The sequence below is a fragment of the Athene cunicularia genome (assembly GCF_003259725.1).
Source record: "Athene cunicularia isolate RWA chromosome 3 unlocalized genomic scaffold, athCun1 chr3_part1, whole genome shotgun sequence".
NCBI classification, from domain to species: domain Eukaryota; kingdom Metazoa; phylum Chordata; class Aves; order Strigiformes; family Strigidae; genus Athene; species Athene cunicularia.
This window is the reverse complement of record NW_020799097.1, coordinates 79,612,567-79,631,001: the sequence shown is the minus strand read 5'-3', so window position 1 is coordinate 79,631,001 and position 18,435 is coordinate 79,612,567. Positions and strand designations below refer to the sequence as shown.

The 18,435-nt window shown below is 45.3% G+C and overlaps 1 protein-coding gene across 3 annotated transcripts; it reads right to left on the bottom strand.

Moving 5' to 3' along the window:
• Positions 1-2,585: 2,585 nt before the first annotated feature.
• Positions 2,586-15,239, bottom strand: AGT (angiotensinogen). Of its 3 annotated transcripts, none has more exons than XM_026844954.1 (5): positions 15,137-15,239; positions 8,782-9,598; positions 4,782-5,046; positions 4,158-4,302; positions 2,586-3,582 (listed from the first exon to the last, which is right to left on the bottom strand). In XM_026844954.1, the coding sequence occupies exons 2-5, from the start codon at positions 9,572-9,574 to the stop codon at positions 3,391-3,393; spliced, it is 1,395 nt and encodes a 464-aa protein (XP_026700755.1). In that variant the 5' UTR covers positions 9,575-9,598; positions 15,137-15,239; the 3' UTR covers positions 2,586-3,390. The 3 variants fall into 3 exon arrangements, with proteins under 3 accessions (XP_026700755.1, XP_026700756.1, XP_026700757.1); XM_026844955.1 differs by having other exon boundaries at positions 8,782-9,601; positions 15,137-15,215; XM_026844956.1 differs by lacking the exon at positions 15,137-15,239 and adding an exon at positions 11,977-12,053.
• Positions 15,240-18,435: the final 3,196 nt, after the last annotated feature.

Below are 18,435 nucleotides of genomic sequence, written 5' to 3'. Positions count from 1 at the left end.
TGCCTGGCAGAGGAAAGTGGTGGCACTGGAGGAGAGTGAAGAGTATAAAATGTCATTAAAAGTTTAGATGGAAAATTGATGTCAGTAACAAGTCTCAGAAGAGTATAAATTGTTGGGGAAGTGGAGAGATTTAGTTGGGATTTTTTGGGGTGGGATTTGTTTGGTTGGGTTTTGTGGTAGTTTTTTTACCATTTGAGTATCTAGGAGAACGGGTATGTGTACAGATAGCTTATATTTTTGGTACTGTACCACTTGCTCCAGAAACTGTCTCTTCTCAGTCCTTGCTCTGGCCAGTATACTTTTAGCTACCCGTCTGTGCACTTTCTTCCTTTGATTTCTTCTCCAGGGTGTCAGGGCAGAGGTGCTTTCCACCACAAAGTTTCTTTTCACAGAATCACAAAATCATCCAGGTTGAAAAGGACGTTGAAGATCATCCAGTCCAACCATTAACCTAACACTGACAGTTCCCAACTACACCATATCTCTCAGTGCCATATCGACCCAACTCTTAAACACCTCCAGGGATGGGGACTCCACCACCTCCCTGGGCAGCCCATTCCAACACCTAACAACCCCTTCTGGAAAGAAATGCTTCCTAATATCCAGTCTAAACCTTCCCTGGTGCAACTTGAGGCCATTCCCTCTTGTCCTATCACTTGTTACCTGGTTCAAGAGACTCATCCCCAGCTCTGCACCCTCCTTTCAGGGAGCTGTAGAGGGCGATGAGGTCTCCCCTCAGCCTCCTCTTCTCCAGACTAAACACCCCCAGTTCCCTCAGCCGCTCCCCGTACGACCTGTGCTCCAGACCCTGCACCAGCTGCGTTGCCCTTCTCTGGACACGCTCGAGTCATTCAATGTCCTTTTTGTAGTGAGGGGCCCAAAACTGAACGCAGGAATCGAGGTGCGGCCTCACCAGGGCCGAGTACAGGGGTAAGATCCCTTCCCTGTCCCTGCTGGCCACGCTAGTGCTGACACAAGCCAGGATGCCATTGGCCTTCTTGGCCCCCTGGGCACACTGCTGGCTCCTGTTCAGCTGGCTGTCAATCACACCCCCAGGTCCCTCTCTGACTGGCAGCTCTCCAGCCACTCCTCCCCAAGCCTGTAGCGCTGCTGGGGGTTGTTGTGGCCCAAGGGCAGCCCCCGGCATTTGGCCTTATGGAAACTCCTCCAGTTGGCCTCAGCCCATGGCTCCAGCCTGTCCAGGTCTCTCTGCAGAGCCTCCCTACCCTCAACCACTAGATCATCAATAAAGATGTTAAACAGGAGTGGCCCCAAAACTGAGCCCTGGGGGACGCCACTCATGACTGGCCACCAACCAGATTTAACTCTGTTCACCACAACTCTTTGGGCCCGAGCAGCCAGTTTCACCAGGAGAATTCTGTGGGAAATGGTGTCAAAGGCCTTACTGAAGTCAAGGTAGACAACATCCACAGCCTTTCCCTCATCCAATAAGCAGGTTGCCCTGTTGTAGAAGGAGATCAGGTTTGTCAAGCAGAACCTGCCTTTCATAAACCCATACTGACTTTTCTGGAATGTGTTTGGTTTTGTGAGTGGTGGGTTTTGTTGGGTTTTTTTTCTGCCTGTAACCACTGAACAGGGTATAGAGTTCTCCAGCAGCATGCAGCCCCCACCTGTGAGTAATGGCTTTTTGTCCCAGAAGTTACTGGCAGCATGGCCAGGGCCTCCCTTTTGTTATCCTCCATCTTCGTCATAGAAGTAGAACATTTTGTGGTCTGAAATTCTGTTTGTGGCTGCCACCTTTTGACTTTAATGAGTAGATGGGATAACCCTTAAATTAGTATGAACACTTGGAAGCTGCCTCTTTCATGCTTAGAGCTGTATCACTGGCTGTATTGCACGACAATTTGCAATTTACTGTCTTAAAAAATGCAAGTCTGACTTGGAGCAAACTTCAGAAGCCAGAACAAGGGATGTAGTTATGGACATAAACCCAAGTGAACTGTGGTAAAGCAACTTGGAAGTGGTTTTATTTGCATTTGGAATACATATAGTTATGGATGCTATATCGTAGCACTCAAAATCCTAGTATTTTCGAGAGTCAGTTCTGTTACTTATTAGTCTTTTCCATTAAGCTGGAAGGATCTGTCATGTATCTAAATCACCGATAGCAAACCACTGGCGTTAGTGGGTTTGGATTAGACATTTGGACCACTATGGATGACGATGGGCTATCATTCTCTGTAGGATATATCTGGCATCATATACTGAAGAAGTTCACAGTTATTTTCTAAATGCCATCAGTGCAAAAGACAAATCTAGAGATGAGAGGTAGAAATCCTTGTTCCATGGAGAAGCTTTCCCTAGTACCAAGATTTCACTCCCAATTCTTCACTTCCTAATTCAAGCATTGTCTAATAGTCTCTTGTTCCAGTTTAATGTTTCAAACCTTTATGACTCTGTTAAGAGTTGGATTGGACCACTGAAACCTTTTTATTCATGTGTAGCAGCACATCCACCATTTATACTAGTATAGGTTATTGCCACTACTCTTATTTTAAAAAACATATGGTTTGGCTATGTTATAGTTTACTGATCTGGGCTCTAACCAGTAATGTTCTTTTTCACTATAGAGCTGTAGTAAGTGCTTCTCAAGTTAGAAAGCAATCCAAGGAATGAAACTGTATTGGAACAGTAGGCCTTATTTTTTTCCTAAGAAAAAAACTCAGATAATTCTGTCAGGCTATGAGAATTTATCTATCACAGTTCATTAATGCTACCAAACCCTATTTTTAGATTTTCCGTAGAGTTAAGAAATGAACGTATCCATCTGAGCTGCAGAAAGAAGAAACTTCTTCCAAATGTGTTTTTGCTTCCAAGGCAAAAAATCTTGTCTCAGTGGGCCAAGCAAAGCCTGCTCATACTGTTGGCAGCATTTTAAAGGAAAATGGTGCTGATGAAGCTCTGTGGACAACTGTAAAACTTTCACTGTAACGTAAAAGGGGGTCTCTTGCAAAACTGACCAAACTGGAAAAAAAAAAAGCGACCTCTTAAAGAATAAAGAGGTCCTTTTCTATACCTTTCTATAGGAAATGCTGCTTGTGCTTAAAAAAATAGTTTTGTAAGTCAGTGCCCTGCTGGCTACTACTTTGTTCCCACTGCACTGAAAAAGGGAGCTGGGTGCAGGAAGGAGACAAAGTGGGAATAAGGAAAGAAGCTGGAGGGAGAGTTTGAGTCACCTCACATGAAACAGATGAACGAGAATGAAAAGTTGCAATGTTTTAGCTTTCAAAAAGCTGTATTTCAAACACTACCTGCTTCATCTCAAGCTAAGTAGAGCACTCAAAAAATCATAAAAATAGCTGATGAATAAGAAAAAGGTGATGGGAAATGTGCATCATTCCCCTCCTTCCCCATCCCTCGTGCTTGTATTTAAACCCCGTGCAGAGGGTTTGTTACTCTGCCAAGGAAAAGCATTGCTCTGGACTTCTCTTCTAAAACAGCTAAAAGGAAAGGTTTGTTCAGTGTTACATCCAGGAACACCACGTTTTCCTTCTGTTCTGTGGTGTCTTCTGGCTGATCGGTTCCATCACCAGTCAGTTTGAGAAAGGCTTTATTTATTACCTGTAAGGCAAAATGGATGAGTAACTCTGGAGACATTGGAACATGATAGTGAAGAGACAAATGAGAGTTTGAGTAAATGATAAAACACATGAAGTAATTAATAACTTAGATCAGCCGTAAGTGACACAGGATAGACTCTATGGATGTTTAAGAAAGATGTTGGAGTACTTGTTCCTTAGTCCCTAAGGGATGGAGGATTATCCTCAACAGCCCGGTAGCTGCAGCCTCTGTTACACGCTCCAGCTCTGGTGCCTGGATGTGTGTGAGCTGGAGGTGGTAACGAATGCAGTCTAATTTGGATGTACAGCGCCTAACACACTCAGATCTCAAACTTCGATCAGTGTTGCATGTTGTGTTTGCTGCAGTGATGAAATTTTAATATTTTAAGGCAAACCTGTTGCTGCTGATAAGTTAATCTAAGGAATATTCACATCGTTCAGTCATCTTAAAAGTGCCCTACTGAGCATGTGTCCCGCATGGCTCTGACTGGTTTGTTCTAGGTAAATTTACACAGTTAAAGAGGCTGAAACTGAACAGGAGGCATATTTTTTAAGTGCCGGTGATGGGTACTGTACCTTTCCAACTGTTAGACTGATGTTGCTTATTTTACTGAGATCTGCCCCCTTCCCCAGCAGTGCAGGCAGTTTCATATCTGCAAGAAGCTCCTGTAGATCAGAGCTGCCTTCTATTGTTAACTCTGGCAGTCTTAATCTAATTTCTCTGCAGAAAAGAGAGAAAGAGAAAGAGAAGTGAGTACATGCTCTCCGCTCTGTGTGGTGTTTGGGCAGTCCTGGGGAATGGGCATGTGAAAACAGCTGCAAGAAGTGCTTAGTATGTGAGGACAGACAACTACCAGGGGCCAATGGGCATCACGTTACTGTTTTCAACTAGGAAGTCACCCTAAATCTGCTCTGGGCATGCTATTAAACCCCAGACTATCCCATTTCACGGGCCCTGTGTTGTCAGCTATGGAAAGGCACTTGCTCGTTTCTTTGAAATACCCCCAGATAAAACGTTGATCCCACCAAAGTCGAGCTCCCTCAGAGTGACCCCCACCCCTGGGTTTGCAGGTGTTTCTCTTTGTGCTCAGCATTAAAGCCTACCTGGCAGGATCTGACCTGCCCATTGAGCAGGCAGGCCTGCCAGGAGCACCCTGTCTCCTTCACCCCTGGGGGAGGGCACGTGTGCCCAAGCCCTACCTTGGGGACAGCTGCTGAAGCCAGGCTGAGGACTGCAACGGCAGCTCAGACTCCACCTGTGCCAGGTCACTGCCATTGATGGGCTGCAGCAGCACCAGCAGCGTGGTCTTGCTGATGGGGACTTCCACCACGGAAAAAGTCCCACTGGCATCAGCTTTGTATTTGAATGTCCCTGTGACTGACAACATAGGGACCAAGACCTTCATGTTTGAATCCACCCAGAACTCCTGAGGTTCTTTGAGCCGGGAGGCTTGCTCGATGTTCACTGAAAAACAGATTGAGAAAGATCAAATTGATTCTTCTCTTCTACACTCCTCCCCTCCGCCCCTTAGCTGGTATATATGTTTGTTTAGAAACAACAGACTGTGCATTAGACAAGGGCTCTGTGTATTAAATCATGTTTGGCTACTATAAACATATTTATCCTGCCTTTAATACGCCTTCTCGTAGCATCAGGCAGCAGCTGGTGCAGGCTCACAGCACAGAGACTGTGACTGTCAGGACTGCAGCCAAAGCTGCTGTATTTCTACTGACTTTGCGGTTTCTTGGGCACGGTTTTTCTGCTTGCTTGGTTGCCTGCTTTCTCATGACTGCCGCATGGCTCCCAGCTGCCTCGTAGGCCTGTGCACAGGGTCTGATTGGATTTCCTCTCCATCCTTCAAGTGGCGGTGATTGCAGGTTTGGGAGCTCATCCGTCAGGGCCAGCCCTTACTGCAGGAGCACTCTCAGGTGAGCTCAGGAGAAGGAAGGCAGCACAAGCTCTGGCTGAGGTCTCACCCTTGGCGATCTTATGAACCAAAGCAATGAGGAAGGTAGTAAGCATAAAGCCAAAGTGTTGATTGAGCCGAGGAGGTTAAAAAGGACATACCTGAATGCTTGCTAAACCTTAATATAAATTTCTTACCCAGTTCACAAGTATGGGAAGCCTTGCTCTCACCTCCTGCTGCTTCTGTGCAGCTTTGCCTTTCAACATGTTATCTGCTCACTGCCATAGATCAGTGCTGCTGCCCCATTAGGCAGATAATCCTGTTGGCATTAAAAAAACTACTGCCATCAACAAGAAGGGCAAAGATCAGAAATCTTGAAATTGCTCTTTGGTGGAATTAGGGAATTAGGAAAACAGATGTATAAGTTGTGTTAAAGAAAGGAACATCCTGCATTAAATTAATATTGGTATAAAGATAGGAGCTGGTCTAGCTGTACTGTTAACTAGTCCATTCTCCAATAAATCCAGATAAATGCTGGACCCTAACGTATTTAATGTGTAGTAAGTGATTTTGCATAGGGACACTTGCCTCTTAAATGAGCTTGCATAAAATGAGCGTTTAGGCACCTTCACCTACTAAAACTTCACCAAAAAGAAGCACCAAGCAGGACATGTGACAGGTGTAAGCAAAACAAAGAATAAGGAAGTAGAGTTGTTCACCTTTTCCTTATTTTATAAGAATAACGGATGCAAGCAGAAAGAAAGGAGCCACTTTCACAGGGTCTGTATAACCTGAAGAATTTATTCTCACAGGATGGCAAAAGTCAAGACTGTAACAGTTAAATAAAAAGGGGGGGGGGGGGGGGGGGGGGGGGGGGGGGTGGGTGGAAAAACATTCAGATTGCAAAATTTCAATGATCTGCTACTGACTTTGGGACTGAGTCCATTAATACCGTGCTAGTCATGAGCCATGACTAATCAGCACCCCGGTATTTGAAGTGGCTCCCTGTGGCCTTCTGCTGGTTGAGGGTCTGGACATCTGTGCTCTCAAGTGTGTAACTAGGTGTGTACTCCCCTGAAAAGTGCTGTAAAAGCTATTAGTTGTCTTAATATGACTGTTTCTTACAGCAGTTTTTTAGAGTACGTGAGAGATGTAAAGCAACGTAAAGCAACCCTGCTTCTTCCCTCAGACACCTGGAATGTAAAAGGAAAACTGAAGAAAATAAACAGAACCCCTCTACAGAAGGTGATAGCTGACACACTGGAAGAAATGTTTTCTTACAGTGAGATCTTTCATATCAGGACACAGAAGCTGTGGAATTGGGTAACCTTTCAGCAGACACACCAGAGCAGGGAAGAAACCTGTGTCTACAATAATAGGGAAGATAAATGAAGTGAAAAAGGTTGTCAATCACAGAGCAAAGATGTAGCCTGGAAGGGTAAGAGAGTACTCTGCAGTACTGACTTGGGAGTATAGGAAAGCAACATTGGACTTCTCTGCTTCAGGTGATGATCTTCATGTTCTGTAATACAGGCTTTATGCCAGCCTGACAAGCTTAATGAATGGATGACTTTCTGTGGAAAGCTATAACTTTTTACTTAAAAAAAAAAAAAAGCAAAAAGCATCCTACCAAATTTCTAGTTAAAACTGAAGTTGTTGAAGGTTGTCTGTTCAGAAGAGAGTTTAAATCTGAGAAGGTAAGGGTGCAGTCCCATGGTGCTATTTTCATTCACTAGTTTATAATTATTTTGCAACTTAAAAAAAAAAAAAAATTCAGTAAAATCTGGACCTGATGTTCTGCATTGGAGGGCAGCCCCTGCTCAGCAGCAAGTCTACAAATGTGAAAACAAATATGTGCAAGCAAATAGCAGTTGAGACCATTGGAACATTTAGCTGTTGTTCTGTTTGGATTTCTGTAGTTTTATTAATCTTATGGCTGTTGATAGCATCTCAGGAGCATATATAATGTGTTTCAGACCAAAATACATACTTTTTCCTTTCTGCAGCTATAGGAACAGACACAGAACATGACAGCATGGCAAAGCAAATGCTGAAGTCATCTCCTGTGTTTATTAGAAGAGAGTTGTTTAATTCATTTGTTCTTGAGCCAATTTTCTTCATCTCACATGTGGGGACTGCAACATCTCAAGTGCACTCTTCTGAGAGAGAGGAGGTAGTAGACTGATCCAGTGACTCAGACCCTTGAGTATGTGTTCCTAAGCTAACAAAAATACAAATTTTCAGTACAGAAGAAGAAAAAATTGGTCTGCTGAAGGAAAACTGCTCTTATGTCTATGCCTAAATCTGTAACACAAGAATTATTTTTGCAGTATCATCTCTATGCTACACCTTACACTGAAGAGAAAGCTGATGCTCACAGCTCCCTGAGGAGTTGGGATTGGGTAATGACAGCACCCATGAAAGGCAAAGAAAACCTGATATCCAGTTTACGGGTGAGAAGATGAAGGCACAAAAGCATTTCATGGACACCACAGCTCCACCTTCAGCAGTAGAGGCCCACTTAGAATGTGAAGGCTCACTGCAAGTTTTCTGAAACACAGTCACTGGTAGGCAAGCTGTCCTAAAGCATGTGATCTCTGGTATTGAGTTCAGTCCCAAGGACAATGAAAAGCAGCTACGCTCAGAAGAGGAGGGTCAGTTGTGGTACAGGGGGATTTCTTGGGGCAGCAGCATAGAAGAGCCCTAGGTAATCAAGGGGTTGTCTTAATTCTTCTGGGTTTGTATATGCTCCCTGCTTCCATAACCAGTAGTTTGGTTGGTTGCTTCCTGAGCCAGAAGTTGCCTCTAGGCTTCTGTGTTTAATAGCCACTAGAGGAGTCATGTCCATTATATTTTTTAGCCATTCTTGAATCTGTACCTCCAGCCTGTTACCACCAGCTCACAGGTTCTGGGAACAGTATTTCTTTAACTCACTTTAAACCTAGTTCCTGATCATTTTTGCTAGAGGCCCCACATGCCTTTTAGTTCCTTAGCAGTCAGAAATGCTGCACGATTCTCTCTTATTCATGTTCCCACACCTTTCCTAATCCTTAGCTTCCTGGACAAGGAAAGGATTCCCTCCACCTCCTTCTGCTTGCCCTTGCTGATTCATGGCAGAGTGCAGGCAGGACCCCCAGCACAGTGGTGGGGAGCAGGGCACTGTACCTGGAGCAGCAGTCCAGCCTTTTATCTGAGCCCTTCCCTCTCACCACTGGCCAGGCGTGACCTTGCTTCCTTCCTGGGAGCAGGGCCACTGTCCATCCTCCACCCAGCCTGCCCTCAAAACAGTGTACCTGTCAAGCGGACATCCACTGCAAACAGCAGCTCAGCAGATGGATCAATGTCTGTCAGTAAGCACTTGGTTTGGCCCTTGCTTTTGGCCTCCATGAAGGCGTTTATTTGCTTTGCTGCCTCACTTGGGTTTGTAAAGTCAACAGCTCGGACATAGAGAGCATCAGTGGAGGGCAGCAAATCCTGCACAAACAGTTGGTATAAAGGTACACCAGGAGCAGAAAACAGGCAGAGCATCTTGGAAAACAGAAGTTCCTCGTCCATGCTCTTGATGAGGCTTTCAATCATCCTCAGGCTGGAAAGGACTTTGTGTCCGTCCACCCTGGAGGTGCAGTCAGGCTCTCCAGAAGGGGGAACAAATCCCAGCAAACGCTGCAAATCAGCTGCTGTCTGGTTTGAGGCACCCAGGTAGAAAGATACCAAGGAGCCGTAAAGACTGGTTGGGGACAGGAGCACGTTTTGGCCCTGCCGTGCTTCCCGCAGCACGCTGTAAAACCGTGCACCCAGGATGTACACAAAGTGCTTCAAGTAGCTCAGTTTCTGCCTCCCCGGGACACTCAGGCTAGGGGCTTCCAGCTTGTCCTTGACATTCAGGTCATCTTCATAGGCAGCTGTGGTTTTGGACTCGATGGAGACTGGGACAAAAGTTTCCTTTCCCTCCTGGACGAGGCTTTCCAGCTCCTCACAGGTACTCTTGTTGAAAGAAAATAAATTGAAAGGGTGGACATAGACCCGGTCACAAGTCACTGCAGTGAGGCACGCCAACAAACAGAGAAGATCTGCTACCAGGTTCATGTTGAAAAATTGCTGCCACGGTGTCTATTGAAAGAAAAAGGGGAGAAGAAATAAGACTGATCAACCTGTTGTAAACACGGTTTCTCTTACTCGCAGTGTGAGGTGCTAGTGCTGAGTTGGTGTTACAAAGGCAGTAATTTTAGTATTTAATGCTGGCTGGTCTGACTCTACCCCCTGAAGAGCCCAGGGTGAGATGACCACTGGTTTCAATGGTGGCAGGTGGGGAAATGCTAAACACAGATTTTACTCCATTACCCACTGCAGTACCTTACCGACTTAGCATGGGAAGCAATATGATTGTGCATACCGACTAGTCAGGCTTGCAAACTAGAGTGTGCTAGTTCTGGCAAAATATTATAATAATGCAACTATATTGCTCCTGAGACCTGGTCAGAGCTATCTCTGCAAACTGCTGCCCTAAATCTTGCTGACATATGCCCAGGCTAAGTGATTTGTCTGCTGTTACGTGGGAGGTGGGCTTGGAAATCAGGTCTCTTAAGGTCTGACCACTGAATGATCATGCTTTGTATGACTAGTCAGCATAATACTTGGCACTAGCAGAGAGTTTTGTGTTTTCATAGCCCAGTTCATTCTAGCTTCTAGGCAAACACATTCCAGGCTTCGTTATACAAATGTGCTAACACTGAAACCACTTCCATAGCACCTTCTTTGTCTGAATACAGAGTTAAAAGGGGTAAGCTGAGTTTTACTCTACTGTACAGGCAGTCTTCTCCTGTGGTAAAAGACCACCTGCCACTCTTGATTTTTTTTGACAAGTAGAGAATTTTACTGGATGTGGGTATCACTGGTGTTTTGGCACAAAGGATCTGGTGCATACTGGGAATGAGAAAGTCATGGGCACACATACACACACATACTCACATAGGTGCAAACACACTGACAAATTTTGCATTTTTATTTTTCTAACTTTTGCTATATCTGATTTTTTGATAACTAATAGCTCTGCTGTACCTTTCCTGGAATTCTAGTATATGACTTTGGATTTGTGTATTTGAAATCCAAATGTGTTGGAAATTATGCACCTATAACACATTATTGGCCAAAACACTGTTATTCAGAGCTGTATTTTAATTATACTAGTAATTTTTTGTTTGTTGTAGCTCTGTTCACTCTCTTTTGCCCTTTCCAAGCTCTGCAGAGCTCATTGGATGGGCAAAATGCTAACAGCCTTGCCAGTAACCAAGTACTGCTCTCTGCCTTCTTTCTCCAAGATTTTTTGAGTCATGCCAGCCTGTCAGGTATTGTAAATCTGGCAGTTTGAGCCTTTTGAGAGGACACGGTGCAATGTCTGTCTCACCAACACTTTAATTTACACAGGCTGGAAGTGTCTGGGTTTAAATCCAGCCATTCAAGACCTGGCACCATCCTGATTTACAATGTATAACTATATTCATTTCACTGAGGGTTCCTCAACTGTTTCACGCCTAATAATACTCCAGTTTGCAGTATCACCACTCTCTTGCAAATAGCAAACCTGAGATGCACAGATGTTTGGTAATTAGGCATACCTTGCTAAGTACATATGCCTGCTAATGTATCTACATTCCCAGGCTGTAGGCTCCTGCCTAACATCTTGGTTTCTGCTGTTGTGATGGAGTTTCTGCTGTTGTGATCCCTCAGGATGTCTGAGCGTCTTCCTAATGGCTGTCTGAGGGTCAGGCCTGAAACTGTTTGCTACCCAGAGGCACTCAGGGGAGGACCCGCTGTAGAGCTCCAGCCCTGTGCACTTGCCCATTAACTCCCACCCTGTCCCCTAAACCTCTAAATTAGGGTGTAGGCAGTGGCAGTCGGTGCTGCTGTCCCCTCATGCTCCCTGCCCTGTCTTCACCTCCCCAGCCCCACTGGCAGCAAGTGACATGCATCACAGATCTTCATGGCTTATGATGGGTGAAAAAATTATCTTGGGAAGTGCCTTCCCAACTTCATCTTCAGTTAGCCCAGCCAAGGTGCTAGTGCATTTCTAGACTTCTTGCTGCACTTTACAGATTGGGACAACTCGGGAAATCAAACCAAAAAGCCACACTGCCCTTCCCACTCTGTCCTCTCCATCATATAATTCTTTTGAAGCATTTCTTAATCTTTCCTGTAGCAGCAGGGAGGATGACTCCGTGCCACCCAATCAGGCTGTGCCATTAGGCTCTGTTGGTGTCCCGGTGGTTACTTCTCTACAGATGCCAGAGCCCCCATGTCAGCTTTTTCTCATGAGCAGAAGCAAGAGGAGCAGTTCTCACTGCCAGCACTAACTTACACTAAGCCCCATCTTTGGAAAGCCATCATGCTTTATTTCCCTAAATAAGTCATCCCTGAGCCTTTCAGAAACCATGAAAACCTGAGTTGAATATCTGGCATTCAAAGCAAATCCAGTAAGTGTGCTTACTCGCCTCTGTCCGGGTGCGTGCCGCCCCTCCAACACCGTACCCCCTTGGGCAGGCTCCTCGCGACACCTCTTCCCCCTGGAGCGGGGTGGCGTGATTGCAGGTGGATTTATGCCCTTTCCATGGGAGGGCCCTTTCTCATGTCTGCGGTGGCATTGCACAAAGCTATTTTACATCACAGGCTGGGGGGCCAGAAAAAGTTAGCTCAGGCCAGACAGGACCCAATGAAACCTGAGCACGGCATAACACCGGCTGCATAGAAAGTTCCAGGGATGGATACACAACCTTTAACCAGATCCAGCACATTTGTGTAGCCTGTAGTTGCACATTTACTAAGACAGACATGGGCGTTTTACTGTGCATGGAACTGATTAAAGGACCTGAAAATAGCTCAGCTTGTTTTGTGCCAGACTGAAAGGAACGCAGATTTCTTTGTACCTGTGTTTGTTGTACAGTTGGACCAGATTTTTTTCTTCCTGGATAAACTGCCTTTAATCTCCACCTTGCAGTCTGGGTATCCATCAGTGAGTGGGATATGTAGACTACTGCTAAGTAAAATGATTAAGCTCTCAATTTTTACCCTTTCTTTCCCTCTTGATCTATCCAGAAGATCAAAAGTTTATTCTTTTTCGTCTTCAAAACAAAATGTGTTGAAAAGGAGAGGATGAAAGCTAGATGGATTAGATTGGCAGAGACAGATCACAGAGACTTCATCCCTCCCAGTCTCAGCTTCCCAAGTCCTGTTTGGCAAAAGGGGTGGGATTTGGAGATCTTCCTGCTGCTTTTGAAATAGCCCTCCAGTTTTTGTGTGCCCCTTCTTCCTCTTTAAGCAAATAAACAGTCAATCAAACCAGGGATGATACAGTTGGGTTAGACTGGGTCTCATTCAGTGCCCCTGTTATATAGTTAGTAATTAAAAATCCCATGGCTGTAATGGAAGTAGGGCTGATTTAATATCCATGCCCCAACTTTAGAGGTGTAGTTTGTGCTGTGGTGCCCAGTTACATGTTGGGTTCAAGGAGAGAGCCAAGAGAGATGTTTTCAAAAGTGCACCTGGGCAGTCAGAGCTGGTGGAACTGAAGTTGGAGACAGAGACAGCCAAGTCCTGCCAGCCTGAGTGCTGTATGCCAGGTGCCTAATGCCAAAGGGATGGCAAATTTCTGTTTCTGCAGCTCTACTTTTCATTTAAACAATCTGATTACCTTAGCTCTAATGAGGTCTGAAAGTGGTTCTGAGCACAGGCCCTGCATGACATGCTATTATGCACACAAAGCTTAAACAAACAGCTTGAAATATTCAAGGTGTTTTGTCCTCTTGCTGCTTGAGCATCTCAGTTGAGGAAGCATCTGGCAACAGAACAGTCCCTGTCATTTGTACCATCTCCAGACTGCTTATAAAATGCATACAGCCCAACCACAGATCCAGGCAACGGGAGAAGTAGTTCCTCCGTTAAAAATGCATGTTGTTCAGCTAAACGCTAAGAGAATGAGCTAGGTTTCAGGTTGCAATCCCCCTTCTTTCCCCTCTGCTCCAGAGTCCTTCCTGCAGGCAGGCTGGGGGAAAAAGCAGGTCCCTTAGAGGCTAGTGGAGTTGTGGGTGGGACGTGTGACAGCACAGCCCAAATCCACATCTCCTGTACCACCACCCATGCGGGTCTGCGTGAGGCACTGGGCACCAGCGGTGTGCACGAGCGGCCAGACCGTGCTGTGCCTGTGAGCTGTAGCTGGTCTGCTATATCCTCCTGGGTAAGGCTTGGACACAGCGAAAAAAGAAAGCCAGCCTGATATGCTCAGTATCGCAGATGCAGAAACAAAGGCTGTTTCAGTAAAGGGCACCTTGTGTTCTCTAAAACTCTGGAAAATATCCTTATTAACAGGAATTATTGACTTTGCCTAATAAACTACAAGTGATGCTGTAACTTACACTACAGCTTCCAGACTTACATGTTTGGTGTGGACAATAAACACTGGAAGGGGAAATCACATAACCCCCAGCCACTGTATTTTTTTTCCTTAAATCATTGTGTCTCTGAGCTGTAGCACAGAAGGCACTGTTGTTTGGGTATCACCTCCTGCTTCCAACTCCCCTGCGGGCCATGACCAAGTCATGCTGCAGCTGGTGGTCTCCTTTTGCTATAGGTACCAGCCCCAAGTCAGGCATCCCTGGCTGCAGAGGATAACCTCAGTGTGGCACTCTGGTGGCTCTGGCACATAAAGAAAGTTTAGTTGAAAGTTCTCAGGGTTTTCAGGCAAGTTGACCTTTAGGGCTCTTTTGGTGTTATGCACTCAGTTTTATTGTTTTCTGTCGACAAAAAAATTGTGAGTGTCTTTGAGAAGCACAGGAATCTTTCTTCCCGTCCCACTCTTCCCCCCATCAATAAAGTCATCGAATTAAAATACCAGCCTTCTCCAGAAAAAAGTTTCACCAGAAAATGTTCAATGACCCGCTTTCACTGTGCTGCTCCCCTCCTGCTTCAGATCACTGGGAATTTGGCTGGCCTCAGTAATGAGGGCAAACCTTTGATTTCACCTTACATTCATGCCCTACTACAAAGCTCAGACACAACTCCCCCCTAATTTGCTGGTCACTTATGCTCACCCAATTAGTATTCCCCTATTCAAATCCATCACGCACTAGTGCACCTCTTATCTTTGCCTTTTATCTTCTCGCAGTTTCTACTAAAGCCTTCAGACTATGGAGAACATAGACTGCTACACCTGGAACATGTATTATCCTAGTAGGACTTAATTAGTCTTTCATTTTACTTCTGAGCCATTTTTAAGCAGGAGTGCACGAGCATTACTCCAAATACTATATGTGGACCCTGTTGTTAGGCTGCTTTTTTTGGGGTGGGGGTGGGGTGCCATGGTTTTAGGAACATGCACGTGCTTAAAGATAGAGCTTCAGCTTCAGAAAGAAGAGAGTCTCAAGGCTGCCCTTCGGCTCCAGTGTCTGAGGATTTGGCTCCCTGAAGAGACCTGTGCCAGAAAACCTGCATTAGGCCAAACTTGGGCAAAAAACTTTCTGGCAACTAGGAACTGAGGCAGGTGAAAGCAGTGCTGTTCCTACAGGCATTCCCTGTGCAAAGCAAGCCCAGGGTCCACGCACATTTCCTAATGAATCTCTCCCTGCAAAAGCCGCGGTAAAGGTACAAAGAAACACAGACCTCTCAAACTTGCTCTTCAGCGAAGAGGTTCACACTCTCCTTTTGCCCCACTCTTCCCGATTTTGGAGGGGCACTCATCTCCCCCTTTTATACATGCTCTTGCATAAGCAGGGCCCTCCCTCCCTCCTCCCCCCCCACTGCCCTCATTTCTCTTCAAAACCTGCCTCTGTTTTTCCTGCTTGTTATTCATGGTAGCTGCTGAGAGGGAGCAAAGAGGGGTGGAAAAACACTGGTGCTGCAGTTACGGGTTCCTCTCCTTTACAGCCACACTCAAAAGGATCGGATCTCCTGGTCAGCCTCGCTCTTCTGAAGTGCTAATGGAGAAACACTCCCCCGCCCCATGAAAATTTCTCAGTAATGGTGCTGCTAGCACTTCTTCATGTAAATACTGTCAAATAGGCTTCAGATATTTTAACCCTGGCAGAGGAACACTAACTCTATAGGCAGCAGTGTGTAATTCAGACTTGAATGGGAAAAACAATTTTGACCGAGCTAGAATTTCAATTGATTGGCCAGGTGGCTCTTCTTCCGTTGAAGAACATCACGTCTCCACTCTGTTGAAAAGTGTTTTCATTGATCCAGAACATTCTGTGAAAAGCTGTATTAAATTCAGCACTTTGTGTAGAGATAATAGTAAATATTTTATTCTGTTTTCTTCAGTTTGTTTCAGCTTTCTCAAATTTTGCTCTGAGATACGAACTCAAAGGGGCAAGACATACTCCTATGATGATGTTCTTGTCTCCCATGAGGTTATGGTGAGAGTCACAGATGAGGGATAATAAATTACCCTGCTCACAGCCTCAGACCACAGACCTTCACATGGGCTCTTTGTAGGCTGAGTTGGCACGTCTGACCTACACAGATTATGACTTGATGTATGGCTAACTCAGACATAATAGCATGTACATGGCCATATATAATTTATTACTAAATTTGAGGGTTTCCTTTTTTAGGACTAAAAGTATTTTGAATGAGAAGTAGGCCACAAATAGTTTGTTTATACAACATGTGGATTGACGTCGGTAATTGTAAACATCTATACCCATCAACATTCATAATGTTCCCTCTCTCTTCTGCTTTGATAAGGGAAGACAACATGGGATCTGGACAAGGCACCCAAAGGAGAGTGCAAACGAGAGGATCTGACAAAAGGAAGACAGGGAATATCACTTCATCAACTGGTGCAGTGGTTGCTCCAGGTGTGGCAGGCAGTCATGACGGTAGAAGGACCACCATCTGTGGGACATCCAGGAAAAAAAAAACTCTGTAAAGCAGCCAAGTGCCTACAGAGACCACAATACTTCATTTTGGAAGAGAAACCACTGGTATGGGGAGTATAAATATAAAATGATGAAGGTGAACAGATAGTCCTGAATTACTGTTTTGTAAGGATGCCAAAATCAGCGGGTTCTCAGTAAAATTATCAGGCAGCAAATGTAAATTAAAGGAAGGGTCCTTTTGCACATATAAACTGCAGGGCACACTGCCATAGGATGCTGCAGAGACTGAAAGTCTTAGCTGGTACAAGAAGAGATTAAATGAAATCACAGCGGGCATGGCTATCGAAGGCTGTAGAACATGATGGCCCAGGTATGACTGCTAATGTGGGAAATCTCCAGACAGCTGGCTGTCATGAATTTTAGCTTGATCCATAAAACAGCTCTCGTGCTCCTCTCTAAGGGCTTGTCTTCAACCTGCAATGGAAATAGAGATGTCTGAGCTGAGGCTAGTTTATGCAGGCTCATTTTTCAGCACAGACTGGAAACAGTCTTTCAGTAGAGCTATACCAGTGAAAGATCACACCCAGCAAACCCAACCCTCAGTCTCGGTGTTGCTGGGCTGTGCTCCCATGCACAGCGTGTTTAGGAACCTGCTGCTATCTCTGCAACGGAAGCTCTGGAAAATATGAACAATTTTCAAAAACTGTGGGTAGGCTCTTAATATTTGTTAGCCACTTCTCTGTTTTTTTCTCTCTTAATCAGGGTGCATGTAGTAACTGGTGACAGAGTTACTGCACTGGGGTCTGAAATGTGTCTCTGTCTCATGCCAGACCTTTGGGCTCTGTTTTCACTTCAGCTGCACACAAAGACATGGTAACTTTTTTCCTGAGTAAATAAGTAGGGAAGAAGGGGTACATCTCTGGCAACGGGTCAAGGAGGTTTCTAAACATTAGTAAACCAATTTTCCCCCCATTCTGTGAGAAATGTGGCAAGCTGCCATAGGACTCATTTGTTTGTTTTTGCTCTCGCTGGTGGGGACTCTGCAAAGTAATGTGGTTTTTTACCATTTTAATAAAACTTTGATAAGGAATGGGTTTGCATGTGATTTTACCCATGTTTTCTATGTACACCTGACCTCTGCCCCTTGTTGGCTGAAACCACTTTTCTGTGAAAGCAGCTGGTGAGCATGGGGGATGTACTCAGCTTGCCCAATATTTTGTGTAAAGAGGATTGCAAAAATGCTTTTCAATAATAGCATTCAAAGTACAGATGATGAAAGAGAGAGATTATCCTGCTTCTACTGCAGGTTCTCACAGCAAGGAGCAGTGGAAAAATCGGTAATGCAGCTGCTACAAACTACAAGGACCACGTGTGCCACCCCTGTTCTGGGGCGGAGGGACACAGTGTGCTGGCCTAGATGATGCCAAAATGCACATGATGAGTGGGTGGCCAGAGAGCTGACTCAGGGAGCTGGGGCCTCCCTGAACAAGGCACGTGTGGCATGTTGCTCCCTCCTCACAGGAGGAGAGGTGCCCTGGCTGTGCCACCTGCCCTGGCAGTCACTGCCCTGGTGGTGCTGCAAACCCTCTGTGAGGGAGGAGGGAGCATCACCATCTCTGCATCTCTTTCTACTTCTCAAGGAACAGTCTCCTTGAGGGAGGTCTGTGCACTGATGATCCCCTATCTGTGGAGCTCTTCTAACAATTTAATACCCAAATGAGCTTATATTGACACTAGCATATGTTGTTCCAGCTTATAATTACATCTGGTTTGTTATGGCTTCTGTTTGCAGGCCCTGCATGTAGAGATTGCTTTAAGTTTTTGTAACCCTATTTTATTCCTCTCGCAGTAGAAGATGCAGTTTTTACTAGCATTCTAAGAACAGTCTATGCACAGCCTGCACATGCACACAGAAACATGACTGTGTGCCCACTCTATGTGTGGGCAAAGGGAACCTCCTACCATGAGGATCTCAAAATACTTTGCAGTCTAACAGCTATCTAACAGTGGATGATCTGTAATTGATTTTGGGTGCTTCCCTGTGGCGGGTGCTGTGCCTGTGAGGAGCAAAAGACAATC

Excerpts from the sequence above, each read along its gene's own strand:
- AGT (XM_026844954.1), bottom strand. The coding sequence starts at position 9,574 with ATGAACCTGGTAGCAGATCTTCTCTGTTTGTTGGCGTGCCTCACTGCA. Across the intron at positions 5,047-8,781 it reads AGTGGATGTCCGCTTGACAG|TGAACATCGAGCAAGCCTCC; the intron begins GTACACTGTTTT and ends TCTGTTTTTCAG. Across the intron at positions 3,583-4,157 it reads TCAGTCTAACAGTTGGAAAG|GTAATAAATAAAGCCTTTCT; the intron begins GTACAGTACCCA and ends TTTGCCTTACAG.